The following is a 17,612-nucleotide window of genomic DNA, read 5'->3' as shown; positions in this document are numbered from 1 at the left end:
CTTTGGAAATGTGCCAGAATCCTTTTTAGTTTGACACTTTCCCATACCATCCAACTTATTTTCAGGACAGGTCAGTTGTGTGTTCATCAAAAAGTAGACAAGATCACTTTCACACTGAGCATTCAAACCACTTCTTTTCATTGAGTGCTTATCCCCAAGGTCAGGTTTTTGGTGTGTTAGTTAGCTGAGCAGCATTTGAAACCTCAGGAATACACACGTCTATTGGGTTTTTACTGCCTTTTTAAACAACTAATGCATTCTTTTTATTTCTACATGAAATATTTTTTTGAAATAATTTACAGTTTTGGATCCAAGTGGAAGACACCATTTCAGGTGTGAGTCAAACCTCTTGCACATACAGCTAATGACTGCAGTCATTTGTGCTAACTAAAATGTATCATTCTGGTCCGAGGGTTTCAAGTTTTGTGCATACCATACGTCCTTGCACAAACTTGATCCGGTGAAATGAGTACACCTGTTCAATGAGCTCACCTCATCTTCCATTTGTTCTGACTAAAACACACAAACCTGTGCATGCTGGGGCCAAGGCAGCAGGTGTTTACATCCCATTCTTCCATCTGCCTTGACTAATACAGTAAGTAGGGACCCTGAACCTGATACACAAGGACTGCCTCGTTTATCCATTCAGTAAAGAAACCTGCATCCATTCATTTCTCCTGTGCTTCATTATTTTTCTCCTCCTCTATCTCTCTCCTTCTCTGTGTTTTTGCTGCTTGCTTTATGAATAAGTAAATGCAGTATTTGGTTTCCCCGTCGTTAATTATTGAAGCGACAGTGATACAAGACTTGCCTCCCAGTGCGCCCAGTGCACCAGACCCGTGTTTTAGCTCGTTTCTAGGCAACCAGGCTGCATATAGTCAGGCATCAGTAACATCCTAATGATTCTGCTGCGCATGCGATGAGGGGGAGTGCAATTTACACACAAATCAGTTGGGCTACCATTTGCATCCTGTCACAAGGCGTAAGGGAATGAATATGTAATGTTTTTTTTCTTCCTCCGTGTCTTTCATATCTTGGAAGAGGAACGTTTGTCAACTGACAATGCTATCACAACACATACCACGTACTTTGCACCATACAGGGCTAGTTTGACTGATTCTAAAACAGAGAGAAGCGATTGAAAAACCTTATTTTAGAGGTTTGGATGTGGGTGGTAGAGGGGCCTCAGACCTGACTTAACCTTGACTGGATTTGAACCCCAGCGGATTCTTCTGGGAATGTCTGCCATTACCAAACCAAAAACACTTACAAGCTGTCACACTGGTTTTAAAGCCCTCTATGAGGGGTTCAGTGGGCATTGGGGATTTTCCTTGTTATTGACAAAGAGGCAGCAGGTCAATCACAGAGTAAATAAAAGATTGAAAGAATTGGCTCGGCCACAGTAGAGGAGGCCACTCAGTCGATCCTGGACATTGATCTGCAGGTATGGCATCAATGAGAGGTAGAGCACTTTTTAAATAAAGGATTGAAATGAAGATCTGGTTGGAAACGTGTTTAGATTTGACTTGTTTACAAATGAGGCTTCAGCTTACATTTCTGGTTGTCAGGTGGCTAAAGTAAGAAGTGATGTGCTCCTAAGACGATATCTTAATGCACCTATTAATTTGGCTGATGTTCTAAGCAGCATAATAAGTGCCCAAAGACCTCATATCAAATTAGTTTTGAATTAATAATTATCACAGTGAAGGGAGCTACATGTGTGCAGCACTGATTTCAAGACGTGTTTTTCAGTGAGCACAATGAGTGTAGCTTGTCAAATGATTGTCTAGTTCTGAAGCATCTCTTCGTATTGTAATGTAACACATCAAATCATTATATTAAATGTATCATATCGTGTCATATCAAGTTTAACTGTGTGAATCATATTAAACATATTGTTTCGTATCATATCCCATTTCATCATATCTTTCTGTGTCGTATCCTAATGTGTGACATCATACAGCAGCTGTTGTACTGTAATATATATCACATCTTATCATATTCTATTGTATTGAGATCTGAATCTGAATTGTATTGTATGGTTTTTGCATCATTTCGTGCCGTTTCATTTGATGACTGTTAGGTATCTTTTTGTAATATAGTGTACCGTCTTGTTTCCTTTAAAGCTGTATCCTGTCAAGTTGGTTACTGTTAACACATAGACTGTATAAAATATGGATGTAGTCTCCAGGATGTTGCCCGTCTGTTCCTGATACCCTAAAATGAAGCCAATATGCAGACGCAGCCACATTGGATATGACGTAGGCTTTGAGCTTCCTTTCAAACAGCTATAGGGCGTCCAACAATCACGTGAGCTGAGCTGTGTCTCTGATTGGACAATCAAACAATCCTCAACCACAGAGTGTGAAAAAAAAATCACCCTCGCACAGTGTGTGCTGATCAGTGTTTTGCATGAATGAGCAAAGTTGAGCGCGTTCATTGAATGTGCTCATGTTTTCATGAACGGTGAATTGAACTGGGAACATGACCAAAGTTCACTCCTGTGGCAGTGAGCACTGAAAGGTGTTGAGAGATAAGGGAAGTTGCCGAGAGGTGATGGGAGGTTTCGTTCGCTGTGATTTACGGCAACCGAACTTAGATATATCACTATGGCACTCTGTGTATTCAGCATTTATTTCGGGATTTAGTCCAAAGGATACAGATTAATAGATAGATGGTTTTACAAAAAAACAATAACTTAGTGAAAAAATGAACATGAACTAATACATTTTTTGGACTGTAAACTAAGTTCAAAATTTTCAAAAATGAGCTATGAACATGAACTAGCTCATTAGAATTAGTGTGAACTCAACTTTGATGAAGCTAATTTTTTGTGTAAACTGGCACAACACTGGTGCTGATAGTGAAATTAGTGTTTCAGAACCAAGCCTTTTTTGAACCTGGCTGTAAATATGCTTTTTAATGCTGCAAAAGTTTTTTTTTTTTTTTTGGTTTAGTGTGTATGTGGTTTCCGGTCTTTCTGCAGCCAGCCCCATGCAGATTCTCATTGCACAGCAACTTTTAACACTTCATCATAGGCTTTATTTTTCTAAAACAGATGTTGCCCTTTGTGTTAAACCTATTAAATTGTATTGCATCATATTATATTCAGTCACAGTTTCTTGTTTTGCTCCAAACCATAGCATTCTATGCTATGACAAATGAAAGCGTATCATATTATACTGCACTGTATCGTATCAACTCATGACATCAGCTCATTCCTCATCAAAGTTTTGTTTTTTAACAGGGAGGTCAAATAGTCCCAAACCCACTCCAGTTTTTGGTCATTTTACAAAACAGGAAACAATAAGAAAAAAGGGTCCAACTTCAGCCAACTATGAGAAAGTAGAGCAGTTCAAAAGTAATGGATGAATCAGACTTGTGATATTAAGCCTCAGCCCTTACGGTGAAAGACTCCCCTACTTTTGGACAAGGACACCAGCTTTGGTTCCACTGGGTTCCAGTGTCAGTGGCGGCTGGCATAAACCATTATTAATGACCAAGGAAACTGGCCTTCGGGCTAGGTGTTAATTATATCACTGGAGAGCTAGGGGAGAGTGAGGGTGGGGCCAATCTCTCTCTTGCATGTGTGTTTTACATTGTTAAGTCATTATGCTCCTCATTTTAAATGAATAGCAGTGACAAATTATGTTGGATTTTAATTCTAAAAACCCTTAGAAATTATGTCCCTGCTAGTACCCCTCTGATGTCCCTTTTTATGTTGGTGGTGGTGAGTTCAGAAATTTTCAGATTTGAAGGAAATTTAGAGAACACTTTGTAACATAAGGTGCAGGTTAAACCGATACAGTCTAGCTTGGTTTGGTTTAGATAACACGGGTCAGTGTTCATCCAGTCAAGCTGGTATGCCCTTGAACTTTCTGTCTCTCCTTCTCACCAAAACAATCCATTAATTTAATTTCCTCTTACTTAATTTATTTAATGAAAATTTATGCTCTGATTCAGCATTTCACATCACTCCCTAACAGTAATGTGACAGAGTTAACTGCAGAGATAATTTGGTTAGCTACAGGCTACTGTTTTCATCATTAAGCCCGGCGTAATCACCACCATCCTTTCTGTACACTGGCTCAGATTCACAGCCTGCACTGTGCTTGCCATGTGCAGAGGGTGTGTTTCTGACGCCTGGCGCCTGCATGTGACAGGTCCATCGGCCGTGAGCAACCCTCCACTCCCGGCCGTCTCATAGCATCTGTGGCGTTTTTCTTTAAAAGGCCAAGGACCGCTCACTGTGGATCCCCTTTAACACAGCTCCCTGTCACCCGGCCTTACCATCACCATCTGACTCCAGTGTTAGGCTGAAGAGAGAAACAGCAGCTCTACGTGTCCAAACAGAGCGCCAGACAAAAACTAGAAGAAAAAAATATATCCAACAAAGATTTTGATTTTGATCCTGAGTTGTATCCACCGAAATGTTTGGTCTGAAAAACATGCAACATAGAACAGAACAGAATAGAATAGAACTTTATTGCCATTGTAATAAGTACAATGAAATTGAAGTCACAGCAGCAATCAAGAAAACAAAAGTAAGAAAGTGTATAGAAAGTGCAAAAAGGTCCATAAGAAAACAGATGATTACAGCTTGTCCTTCATTCTCCAGTTCAGCCAGCCTCCACCTCCACAGGGTCCAGGACTGAGCTTCTTCAGTCATGCTCCATCTCTGTCTCCTAGATCCTGTCTGCTCACAGCAGGTGAAGCTCTTCCAATGTGGCGTTGGTGTCTGATGTTAGCTCCGTTAGCCACGTCTGTGAATAGCATGATGCTATTCTGCCCTCTGGTATTCCCTCTGTTGCTGGGCTAGCATGGCTAGCTCGTCCATCTTATTGAAGATAGAGCTTACGTTCCCAAAAATGATGGATGGAAGGACACGTCGATGTCGTCACTTCTTAGCTCACACCTGAGAACCAGCACGTCGTCCTCACCTCCTTCTCCTCACCTTGTGGGAAGATATCAGGCCTTACATCAGTTAGCACTGACATGCTACAGGCTGCTAACAGCTGAGTTCACACGTAAACAATGCAGCCATGGTAACATGCAGGATTTCCAGACACACACAGGAGAAAAAGTAGTAAAAATATCACTGAAGCCACAAAAAGTTTGGTGTCCATAACCAACAAATGAGCCACACAAAGTAATGATCTACTCCAAATACGATTACGAAAAAGAGACGAAAAATCACAAGAAACAGACAAAGAAGAGAGAACTGCTGCAAAAGGCAGCCATAGCCAACAGGGCGGCGCCTAGCAACATATGTGGTGTCACCTTGAGCTCTGGGCAATTGATGGAGTGAGAAATGTTACTGCTTTTTAAGTAAAGTGCATCTTATCTTACTAATATCACAACTATTTCCTAATGGACTGTAAAATTTGAAAAAAGAAAGGAAATAAAAAAATAAAGGAATAAAAATGTCAAGCATGATGTTTTCAACCTTGTGAACGTGTCTAATTGATGCCACTCTCAACATATGCTTTGATTCTTGACGGGTGGTTTTACAAACAAGCAAATTTGGTCTCATTCTGTGGCCCTTGGAAACTATGCTGAGTATTCTAAATTTTTCACTAGCGTTCCTCATCCCAGAGTAGTCAAATGAACCTGTAATTCCCTCTCAACTCCTCTGCACTCTCCACTGTCACCATCTACCAACATCCTTCCACTGACTGACTGCACATCTTTTCTTTACATATCAGTGTTCAGGGAGCCCTACACAGTCCGTGTGGCCGACCAGCGCTCCATGCGAGGTAATGTCGCTGTGTTCAAGTGCCTCATCCCCTCAGCCGTCCAGGAGTATGTCAGCGTGGTGTCCTGGGAGAAAGACACCGTCTCCATCGTCCCAGGTAAGCCGTTTCCTGTCTGCGTTTGATCAGGTAGTGGGTGATAACGGGGGTAGGAAATGTCATTCCAATATGTTTCATCAACTTTTTGCAGTTGCCCTCAGAGAATAAGAGCCCACTCTTGTTACTTCTGCAGAGAGTGAATCCTCCATTATACGCATTAAGAGTGAAAAAATGTGATGTCTCTTCAGATTTAGTCGTGCTGAGGCTTTTTCCTTGTTTTTTTTCTGTTTGCTACCGGTGACAGCCCTTGATCAATACTAATCAATTCAATTGTGTCACTTAAAGCCTGTTGTTTTGTCAGAAAGAGAAGATGGAGAAAGGGTTTAAAAAATGGTCCAATCCTTCAAAGAGAAGTCTGATGAAATGGCCTTTGCCTGGCACATCCCTCACTCCTCACTCACAGACTGACACTGCTGTGGTTAATAGCTGCGTTACAGCGATAAGTCAGGCATTAGCAGACGTGTGTGTGTGTGCGTATTAGAGTGTGAGTGTCTAATTTGATGAGTGATAGATGTGTTTAGCTGCCTATCATAGTTGCCCTAAAGAGAGCAGCTGCACCTTTAGGGCTCTGTTGTGTCTGGAGCTTTTCCTCTCAGTAGCATCTGATCCTCCTACTTGAGTAATAACAACGATATCAGTTTGAAAAAGTGCCTCTCTATGCTTTTGTGTGCCCTGGAAATGTGTGCGATGTGAGTGTGTACAGGCTTGTGTTAACATTTGCTCCGTGCAGTGATGGCAAATTGCAGGGTGTCAGACGAGACTGTTTAGGTCAGATGATGCGCATTGCTCCCTCTGCCCCTTATCTGACTCTCTGATACCGAGCACCTCTTTTATCTCCCTCAACACCGTGTGTGTATGGCTGTGTTTGTGCACCTCTTTGTATGGCTCTGTCCTTCACACGGGAGCACTCATTGATCCAGCACAGCTGTGGTGTGTGTGTGACTGTGTGTGTGTGTAAGAGAGTGAGTGTGTGTGGCCTGAGGGGGGTTTCCAGTCTGGATCGATAAAGCTTGCTGTTGGATTTCCCTCTCTCTTGTCACGGATCCCTCTGTGTGAGAGCGCTGAGGCCAGTGTGTTTAACGCGGAAACACGCACATAGGAACAAGCAAGAGCGAGTATGAGAACGTGTGTTCACACATGAGGGGAAGAGCAGACACACACACACACTAAGATGACAAAGAGATGTTATCCATGTGTTTTATTAAACAAAAAGCAGTGATCACATAGTGGTAAAATACAGTTTGTTTTCTCGATATTTTAATTGGTAATTTATTATTAAATGAGATAACAATTAAAAACTATCATTAACTTGGATCTTAAAATCACCTTGCATTATATTTATCAATTTCATTGTTTAACTAAATGCAAAACCTTGATATTTACATGAAGTTAAAATATATACACAGATATATGACTAACTGGTAAATAGTTTTTTTTTTTTTTTTTTTTAATTAAAACTGATTTTACATACAGATTATTTTTAAGTAAGACTATCATTTTTCTAAGTGTTAGGTCAGGACATTTCTGTTGTTGGCATATGTTTTACAATTGTCTGACGAACTTTTAAACAAGTTGATAATCAGTTAATCTGTAAGATATAGATTTTTTGTAATGTAAAGAAAAATTTGCATTTGAAATGCTTTGAATTCTCTTTTTGAATCCTCTATCCATCTGTCTGTCTCTCCCTGCAGGCCTGATGAATAGGTCTTATTAGTAACACAGAGCTCTTCTTCTTCTATTTCTCCTTCTTTGGCTCACAGCCTTCACATCTCTCTCCCTCCCTGGTACTGACTGGTGGTCTGTGTCAGCATCATGACCACACACACACACACACACACACACACACACACACACACACACACACACACACACACACACACACACACACACACACACACACACACACACACACCACCCCACTCTACTCCACTCCAGCACACACCTCATCCATCCATCCCCATCTACTCCATCCATCAGCTCCTCCTGGTGGCACATACAGCTTTCACTCTTTCGATAGCACTCGAGACGCTCTAGTGGTTTGCCATTTATTCAGGACAGTGTATATGCCAAGGTATGTGCTGTGACAGGATGACACGCATCACACATGATGGCCGTGTTGGTCAATAAACCCGAGTTTGAACGGGCTTTGATGAAGAGGCAAGAGGGTGTTTGTTGACAACTGGCCTCACTGTGAGAAGACCCCGCCTGGGTGTCACGTCACTTTTTGACAGCCAAACGTGTTTGCTTTGAGGGCCTCTTCATGGAGAAAAGCGTGTGCGTGTGTGACAGAGAGAAAGACAGTCAAACAGACGAGGGCTTTGTGTGTGTTGACTTGCTCTTCTGTTTTTTTTTCTTGTGCTATCTCCCCATCTAGCCCTGTCTCTCCCTCTAATTGAAGGTTTGCTCCTGTGGCCGTTGGTTAGAAAATTAACATTTGTTTGCTTGTCAGTTAAGGAACTGAGAGCGGATGCTCTGTTGACGGAAACTTCAATGTGTATGTGTGTGTGCGAGTGTGTGTGTGTGTGTCACTTTGTTAGTATCCATCTCCTCCTCCAGTTGGAGCTTAAAACAGTGTGAGTTTTATCTGGTCACCATGGTAACGGGTGCGAACCGGCAGGCGGAATGAGGAAGGTGTGAGGATGCATCGCTGCCTGATTTTTATTAGTGCATCACGCATACACACCACATGCACATGCACAAATAAGCACAAATAAGCACAAATAAGCACAAATAGACACATAGGCTAAAGCTGCTTGTTTATGTGCACCTCTCTAAAGGTAGCAAACGCTTACATTTTTTGATCAAACACATAATGAATCTACCATTTCTGAAGTCTGAATGTGGAAATCTTTGCAACACATCATAAGTTTTTATAAATGGTGTGACATGGTGTATTTTCATGGTTGGTCTTGTTCTGTTGTAAGTATGAATTTTTGGGTCAAACTGTGCACATGGGCAACTTGCAGGAAAACCAGAGCAACATATCAGCTGGGAAAGTTAGTTAAATGACATCCTATTGCTGATAGGTTTACATCAGGCAATGTAAGGCAGCTTTTCTATTCCAGATGTGCAAAAGATGCAGTTTGTGTCAGGGTTTGTGGGTTTTACAGTTCCTTTACTAAGGTTGCCAAGGATCTCCATTCAGTGAAAGCCTGAAGTGGGACCCCCTCTTACAAATAGATTTAATTCTAGGGATGGGCCAGCACTGGTATCGGTGTTGGGTATGGGGTCAATACCAGGCTTTTTTCAAGGTATTGGTACTCGCAAAGGTTGTTGATACCAGAAGCAGATACTCAAGGCAAAAAATCTTTCATCGAGAATGTCCTCCTCGCCAGTAGTTGCCGCTACTTGCTGCAGTTTAACACCACAGCAAATATGCATCTGGTCTCTCTTTTTCAGACAACATGAATGAACCAAGGACAGGGAGAGTTAACTATTAAATTGTTTTATTGAGCAATTCAGTTTATTTAAAAAAATATTTAAACTCAGTTTTATTAATTAGTTAGTAAGTTTTATTTTGCCCTGTTGTTAATTTATTGAAAACAAATAAACTCGGAGAGAGTTTTTGTTTTACTTTGGACTTAATTGTCGAGGGACTGCGCTGTTGTTCAAAATGATCTGTCACTGTTAGCTGAGATTTTATGTGTCAATGGTAGTTTCGTTACTCAGTATCTGTTGATACTCAAGAGCAAGTACTCGTACTGGTATCAGTCTGAAAAAAGTGGTATTGAACATCCCTATTAAATTCCCTGTTCAACCTAACAGCAAATACCAAAAAAAAAAAAAAAACATGCTTTATGTGTGCCCATATTTTTACAAACACATAATTATCAATTCAAACATCCAGTCCACTTTAAAAAAAACAACCTTTTTTGTTATTTCTGTAAACAACCATCAACCGTTTTGTAACTGTAAACAAGTTTGCCATGTTTTCCTCCCCTTTTTCTTCTTTCATTATATTCTGTCTTTCTTCTATATTGAACAGGTTTTAACATAGCTCCTTTTTGTTTCACAGTAATATTATGTACTTCTGTTTAATTCAAAGGTCCAAATGAATAATGCTAAGACTGACGATAACAGTTAGTGAGACTTATCAAAACACTTGAATAAAAGTCAAACTGTAACTTATCTTTATTTATGTTAATCATTTAAACATGCAGCCAAACTTGCTTCACAATAAAACTAAGACAATTTGCAACATTTATACCTAAGAATATTTACAATTTAAAATTAAATCAGTGTAATTAAATCAATATGAGAAGACCTAATTTAGACTTTAAAAACAGTTAAATAAAAGAATCATATGCAATGAGTTAAAATTTTGGTGGAAAAGGTGGGAATTAAAAAAAAAAAAATAGAGTGTTAGGAGTGTCCACTAACAGCACCAAGACTTGTGCATAACTTGCCCCTGCTATCTCTTTAATCTACAAAGTAAACAGGGTTTAATTCTGCCCACATATAAGATGAGCTAAATGGAGCGGGGCAGTCCGTACTTTTTATTGTAGAGTCTCTTCATGACAAACGTGTGACAAATTTTACAGTTTGCTTTGTGACGCTATTGCTAGCAAATAGCAGTTTTGCAGATTACCAGTTGGAATTGAAAAAAATAATCACAAATTATTATCAAATAGTAACATCAAAGTTGTATTTATAGACTTTACAGATATACTGTTTCAATGTCAAGAGAGGTAACAAACACTCTTGTAGCAGTCCAGTGAACATACCACAGAGTTTCAACAAATGCTAAAATTTTCTTTTCTTGTGGCACGTCTGCTTAGATGGGTTTATTTTACTAGTAATCATTACAAAACATATGAAAAAAAAAGTTTCCCGTGTTAAGTGTGTAACTTTGTGAAGCTGAATCAGTTAACGTGACTTTAGTACAAGCTTCATTAAGTGAGAGTGTGAGCCATGTCACACTTGTAAAAAAAACAGACATGCCTGAAGAAAGTTGTTTTGTAGCCTTTTTTAAATCCACTGTTTGTACTTGATATTCATGTTGATTGATTTAAAGTTCCTGTGGATTTATTGAGTTTCTGATAGTTTGACGAAGCAGAGAGGGGTGTTGGAGGTGAAGAGGGTTCAAAAATTTGTGACGTTTGTGTTTTTTCATCAATTGATTGATGATGTTAAATCCCCCACTTTTATCCCTCTTCCTCTCTCTGAAGTGTAGCGTCACCACAGCTGCTGCAGCTTCTCTCCCAGTCTCCATTTTGTGGCCACTCTGCAGAGGCCCTCTACTCTTTCTCTTCCCCTCTCTTTCCACTCTTCTCTTCAACTTCATCCCCTTCCTCGCTCTTCCTTCCTTCCATCCTTTTGTCAGTCTTTCCTTCCTCCCGTCCTTCCTCTCTGCAGGCACTTGTTAGCAAAAGTAATGAAGCATCTTCTGCTTCTTCCGCTCTATCAGACCTGTGAGTGAACAACAGATATAGGAACAAAAAGTGGCAGAATCAGCAGAAAACAGAGCGACAAAATGGCACAAAAGCATGACATGCTGAATTATGCAGATGGCAGAGTGGATGGAGGGATGATGGTAGGCATGTGAGCATGTACCAGAGGATGGACAAAGAGAGAGGTGAGTGTGTGACGGCTTTTTCTCACTGTCCCCAGCACCCCAGGGAGGAAGAGGAGGCCAGGGGCTCTAAATCTGCTGTGTCCTACCATTAAAGATGCATTAAACAAGTGCTTACCCGCCCAACCCCTCACCCCCCACCCAACTCTTGTCTTCCTCTGTCAGGCTTTTTTTATTCACCTTGTACTGACCATTAACTATTACGCACACCGTGCATCTTTGTGTGTTTGTCTTTGGGATGGTAGCAGTTTGCACTGAGTGTGAGGGCAGGGGTAGCTGTGGAGGGGAAATAGGTAGTGTTTACTTATTGATGTGTGTTTATGGGCTCTAGTGTGAGCGTGTGTGTGTGTGGGTGTGTGTGTGTGTGTGTGTGTGTGTGTGTGCGTGTGTGTGTGTGTGTGTGTGTGTGTGTGTGTGTGTGTGTGTGTGTGTGTGTGTGTGAACCTGGCACTGATTTGTGTTAGGTTGGGTTATTTATTCAGTGCTCGTGTTTGGATGTTTTACAGAGAGAACAGGTGCAGAGCGACTCTGAGCACGCTCTGTTTGAGCGGACTGTTTATGTGTGTGTGTGTGTGTGTGTGTGTGTGTGTGTGTGTGTGTGTGTGTGTGTGTGTGTGTGTGTGTGTGTGTGTGTGTTTCTCTGTGTGTGTGTCAGTAAGTGTGTCAGTAATATAGACAGACATGGGGCATTCAGTGCTGTCCAGGCACTAAAAGGACTCAAAGTCTGTTTCAAACAGCTGACATCATTTTAGAGTTAAGAGTGAATTTCATCATGCTTTGTTTTGAATAACATGTAGATGCATCAACTGATAGACAGGTGGATGAGAGATACATCAAATCTGTGTGTAAAAGCTGGATGGAAACATTGATAGGTACATAGAACAGCTCAGCAGATGAAAGGAAGTAAACCTAGATGGATTGATCCATTTAAGCGTTGATAGATACACAGATTGACACATAGATCTATAGGGTACATCTGCAGGAACATGGATGTTCTGTGTAGAGATTGAAATGGCGGGAGAGATGGAGGGAGATTGAAGAAGGGAGGGAGGAAGTGAGAGAGGGCTGTGCACGAGGAGAATTTCAATGGCACTCCAATCATGCAGGCAGTCTCGTTAGCCCAGGGAACATTTGCATAGCGCTTCGGCGAATTCATTTGGCCTTACCCAAAGAAGATGGCTCCCTTTCCCTCTCTACTAGTTAGTTATTCATTAGCCGAACACAGCCAAGGTGTGCCTGAGTGTATGCATGTGAATTTGTCTGCACATCTCTGTTTGTTTTTGACCTGCTGCTGACATGCTTTTAATATTTTACCCAAAAGTCCTTGTTCTTTGTGCATCAGATTATTGCTGGCTGTATCTGCAGTGTCGTGATATTTACCTCGACACATTGCCGTCTGAATAGACATACGTCTGTATCCTCCTCCATGTATTCATGGAGTTGTAGTGTTAGGGCAGAATCACTTTGACATCAGAGCATTACTCATCACCTACTGTGAACGCATTGATAACACTGTTTCCTCAAACATGTGCGTTAACTTTTGTACCACTTCTGATCCCCACTCCTCTTTAAGGCCTAGATACTAAGACAAAAAACACATGAATGAGGCTCAAACAATCAGACCTGTAATGAAGGCATTCACTAGCAGGGATCATGACTTTTCTTTAAGAAATCACACCGCCCATGGAGTGGGGTGAGAGTGTGTGTGTAGCTGTGCTAGGGTGGAGGGAGGGGGATGGTGGCGGTGACGAAGCAGGGCGGTGTCAGCGAAGAAGCAGAGTCAGTAAGTGAAGATGACACACATAATGAAGAATACCATGGACGTGTTATTCTAATTATCCCACTGAAAACGGCTCGTTGTCTAATGTTGTTTGACAGTGCACAACAACCGTGGTGGAGAAGTGTGTGTGTGTGTGTGTGTGTGTGTGTGTGTGTGTGTGTGTGTGTGTGTGTGTGTGTGTGTGAAGATTTTTTTATGTCTGTGCATGAATTTCCAAAAAAAAAAAAAAATCTCTTGCAGTTTGACAGTGCTGGTTACATCCTCTTGAGCTTAAGTGTGAATTTGTGGAGTCTGACCTTTTCCACAGAGAAGTTGTTGAGCCGGTCAGTTTAAGAAAAACAACTTCATGCCAAACATTATTCAGTGCACCATGCTATTATTATTTCACAATGAGAACTGTCCTGTTTTCTAAAAACCAACACTCAGTCTCTATCGACACATTTTCTTTGTTAGAAAACCAAGTAAAAGTGTATTTTGCATAATATGACACCAAAATGCAGTTGCAATGCATGAACGAATATTAGATTTACCACACTTTAGAAATGTTTGGCTTTAATAAGACTTTGGAGCCAGCCTCAGGTGGACACTGAGGGCACTGCAGTTCTTGTACTTTGACATAGCAACTTTGTTTGAAGCACTAGTGGTTGATGATTGGGTGATTAGACCATGATTTGTGTGTCTTGGTTTCGTGTGACGATAGGGCTACCACTGATCATATAACTCAGGCTTAACAAACATGCTTTGAGGATTGAGTTTAAGTTTATAGACTTGAATGTAAAATTATCTTGACACACTTGCCTCTCCTGTGTATTGTTATGGTTGTTTTTCTGTCTTTTTTTGGGTAATAATTCCAGTATTATAGTTTAAAGCTTTCTTATTGGAGTGAAAAGTCACAAAGCAGAGATTATTCCAAGTTTAATCCAAAAAGCAACTTAACTTCGATGACCCTTTGGATTAAGTTCAGAATTGGTTGACTTGGATGAACATTGCATGCACAAAGTGCACATTGACAAATAACCCGAGTAATGAGAATGAAACAGAGTATTTGTGCATGTATGGGATGAAACTTCTTGCTTGTAAATATGCACTGCTTGGCCAAAAAACAAAGTCAACAACAAAAAAAAGTCACACACTCTAATATTTCGCTGGAAAGCCTTTTGCTGTGGCATTGTTTTGATAAGTTTCTGCAGTGTTACAAGATTTATTTTCATCCAGTGCTGCGTTACTTTTTCACCAAGATCTTCATTGATGATGGCAGAGTCTGACCGCTGTCAGTCAGCAATCAGTGAGGCTAACTGGAAAAAAAGGCTCCTCTTTGCTAGGAAGCATAAAGATTTGACTCTAGAGCAGTGGAAGAAGGTCATGTGGTCTGATGAGTCCAGATTTACCCTGTTCCAGAGTGATGGGCCATCAGGGTAAGAAGAGAGGCAAATGAAGTGATCTCCCATCATGCCTAGTGTCTACTGTCCAAGCCTGTGGGGGCAGTGCTATGATCTGGGGTTGGTGCAGTTGGTCAGGTCTAGGTTCAGCAACAGTCTGTGCTCAAAGAATGAGGTCAGCTGACTACCTGAATATACTGAACGACCAGGTTAGTCCACCAATGGATTCTTTCTTCCCTGTTGGCACGGCCATATTCCAAGATGACAATGCCAGGATTCATTGGTGCTCAAAATGTGAAAGAGTGGTTCAGGGAGCATGAGACATCATTTTCACACATGGATTGGCCTCCAAATCGTCTCGACCTTAACCCCATTGATAATCTTTGGGATGTGCTGGAGAAGACTTTGCGCAGTGGTCAAGATCTACCATCATCAATGCAAGATCTTGGTGAAAAATTAATGCAACACTCGATGGAAATAAATCTTCTGACATTGCAGAAGCTTATCAAAACAATGCCACAGCCAATGCGTGCTGTAATACAGTAAAAGGTAAAGGCGGTCCAACAAAATATTAGAGTGTGTGACCTTTTTTTTTGGTGATGACTTTTTTTTTGGCCAGGCAGTGTATGATAATATTAATAGAACAATTATTACCAAATGGAAGTTCTTTCCAAAAAATCTGACCAGACACAAGATTTTTGCACAAGGTTATTAGTGAACTACATCTAAGAGACTGATGTTCTGTATGTAAATTTACTGTAATGGTAAAGTAATGTCATTACACATAAATAAGCCAAAAGAAGCCTTACAGTTTACACATTTGCATCAGAAGAGCATGTGCTTGTGAGTATTTGTGTTTTATGGTTGCATGGTGGGGGCAGGGCAATATGAAAGATATCCTGTTCAGACACATCCCCTCTGGAGCTGACTTAATGACCCGTGACCTGAAGATGTACATGCTAGGGAAGGAATGAAGGAAGGAGGGAGGGAGGAAGGGAGGGAGAGAGGGTCGCCGAAAAAGGGGCAGAAGGGGAGGAGGGAGTTGGTGAGTTGTGGAACCAGGAACAAAATGGATGAAAACTGCAGCATATAAAGCAGAATAGAGGATGCAAATGTGTCTGGTCTGACGCATCTTTCTCTGCCTCACACTGGGATGTGTCCTCACTTGACCACACTTGTCTCCATCAGACAGAGGAGCTCCTCCTCTCTTGTCTTTCTCTGCATCTTTACTGCTTTCCCCTGCTTTTTTCCTCTTCTTTTCTGTCATCAGGATCATCGATCATAGCTAATCAGAGACAGGATGGAGACAGCTAGCAGAGCCCTGACATGCAGCGCTCTGTGGACACAGGCAGGAGTAGTTAGAGAGTGATAGAGAAGAAAGAGATGTTTCCTTTACTCCAACCTCACCTCACCCATATCTGCTGCTTTACACCCTGCCAGCACCTGTGTTTCCATCAGTGTGTGTGTGTGTGCGTGTGTGTGCGTGCGTGTGTGTGTGTGTGTGTGTGTGTGTGTGTGTGTGTGTGTGTGTGTGTGTGTGTGTGAACACTCCTCTGCCTCCCATGTGAGTGATGGCTTCTCTTTGCTTTATTAATAGCTAATCAATGGCCTCTCTGGGATGTATGGGTTGCCCTGAGGACTCCCACAAGACACATTCAGGCATGTCAGCACACACACACGGACATTTCACCGCACACAGTCAATAGTTCATAGAAGTCAGTCGAGTAGACACGTGCGGAGGTTATCGTGCCAGCCCTGTTTAGTAAAGTTTTCATTATGTTTTTATTAAGTCACTGTGATATAACAGTCTTTGCAGCTCTGATCTATTTCTTGGCAGTTTAAGGCTTGTCCCACATGTGGACTTATCTGGTTTGTTTGCATCATAAATGCAACCTCCTCTTCTACCTCTGCCTCACAGGGTTCTCTTACTGCTTGACTTGACATTTATTCCTCTCAAGCGATTATCAGGCCCACCTGACCTCTTGTTTTGCATCATTATTTTCCTTCCCTTTCTGCTATTTTCAGTGAGCCTGCCCTCTTCCGATTCTCCCCTCACCTACTTATTTTCTCCGCTCTGCCTTCACTTTCTGTACCTTAGCTCTCGGTATTTTAAAGTGCAGTCTTTGTTTTTCTTTTTCAGTCTGCTCTCTTTACGTGTACAGCCATAGTTTTACAGTGCCCAGGGCAACACAAGTTTTCTGTTCCTCTCACTCTGTCTCACTGGAGAGATTGTTTGAAAACAACCAAGTGGGTTTCAAACATGCCTTGTGAGGAGTTTTTTTTTTACTTTCCATCTAAGTCAAACCTTTTTCACTTCCTCTGCTTTATAAAAGCTACAAGTTTCACATGGAGTGCAAATAGCTTCACATAAAACTTACAGCTAAACAGATATGTGATCTTTTTTTTCCTTTAGTGTCCATCATGTTAGCATTTCTGAGACATGGCCATCTCCATCGTTTCTATGGCACTCAGCCCTAAGCCCCTTATTGCAGCCAAAACAGCAAATTTGTTAAAAGTGGTCACAAGAGTGGAACCTAATGTTTACTTTCAGTTTGAAAATATATTTCAAACAAGATACACAAGCATATGTGTTTGGCACGTTTAAAAGTGAATTTCTATACCAGCAGGACAGTGTGTGTGGGACTGGCTCAAATTAAATCTCAGTGCCAGCTAAGGCACGTGGTAATGAGGGTACATGTTGTCCACTGCGGTAGTGTTTGATATATTTATGTTTTTAAATAGTTTTTGGAAAGGAGTGGTTCCATGTGGCACAGATGAATAAGCCATAGCAGTCTTAGCTTTAAGCAAATAATATTTGATTAAGATTCACTTACAGTATCTGCACAGTAACCTGACTCAACCACCCTCTTGACAATTGAAGACGCTTTCCAAATAAATATTCTGCCTCTAGAGTTGGAAAAGCTACCTATGAAATGTTGCAAGCTAAGCCACCTGTTGCTGTGGTCCTGAGATTGGAGGGAAACTCTTTAGCATCTGCTAAGTTCTAGTTGCCATCTTTGAAACATTTA

The 17,612-nt window shown here is 41.2% G+C and overlaps 1 protein-coding gene across 1 annotated transcript in view; it reads left to right on the top strand.

Annotated features, from left to right (window-relative positions):
* The window catches only part of dscaml1 (Down syndrome cell adhesion molecule like 1), a 123,091-nt gene that overhangs the window by 17,809 nt on the left and 87,670 nt on the right, over positions 1–17,612 (top strand). Inside the window, exon 3 of the mRNA XM_074679194.1 lies at positions 5,706–5,852. Within this exon, the coding sequence (XP_074535295.1) occupies positions 5,706–5,852 (147 nt within the window). The remainder of the gene's footprint in view (positions 1–5,705; positions 5,853–17,612) is intronic.

The sequence above is a fragment of the Halichoeres trimaculatus genome, unplaced genomic scaffold (genome assembly GCF_033239565.1).
Source record: "Halichoeres trimaculatus isolate MK-OKI-2021-1 unplaced genomic scaffold, fHalTri1.1 fHalTri1_scaffold_9, whole genome shotgun sequence".
In the NCBI taxonomy this organism is placed as follows: domain Eukaryota; kingdom Metazoa; phylum Chordata; class Actinopteri; order Labriformes; family Labridae; genus Halichoeres; species Halichoeres trimaculatus.
This window is presented reverse-complemented; position numbering and strand designations above follow the sequence as displayed.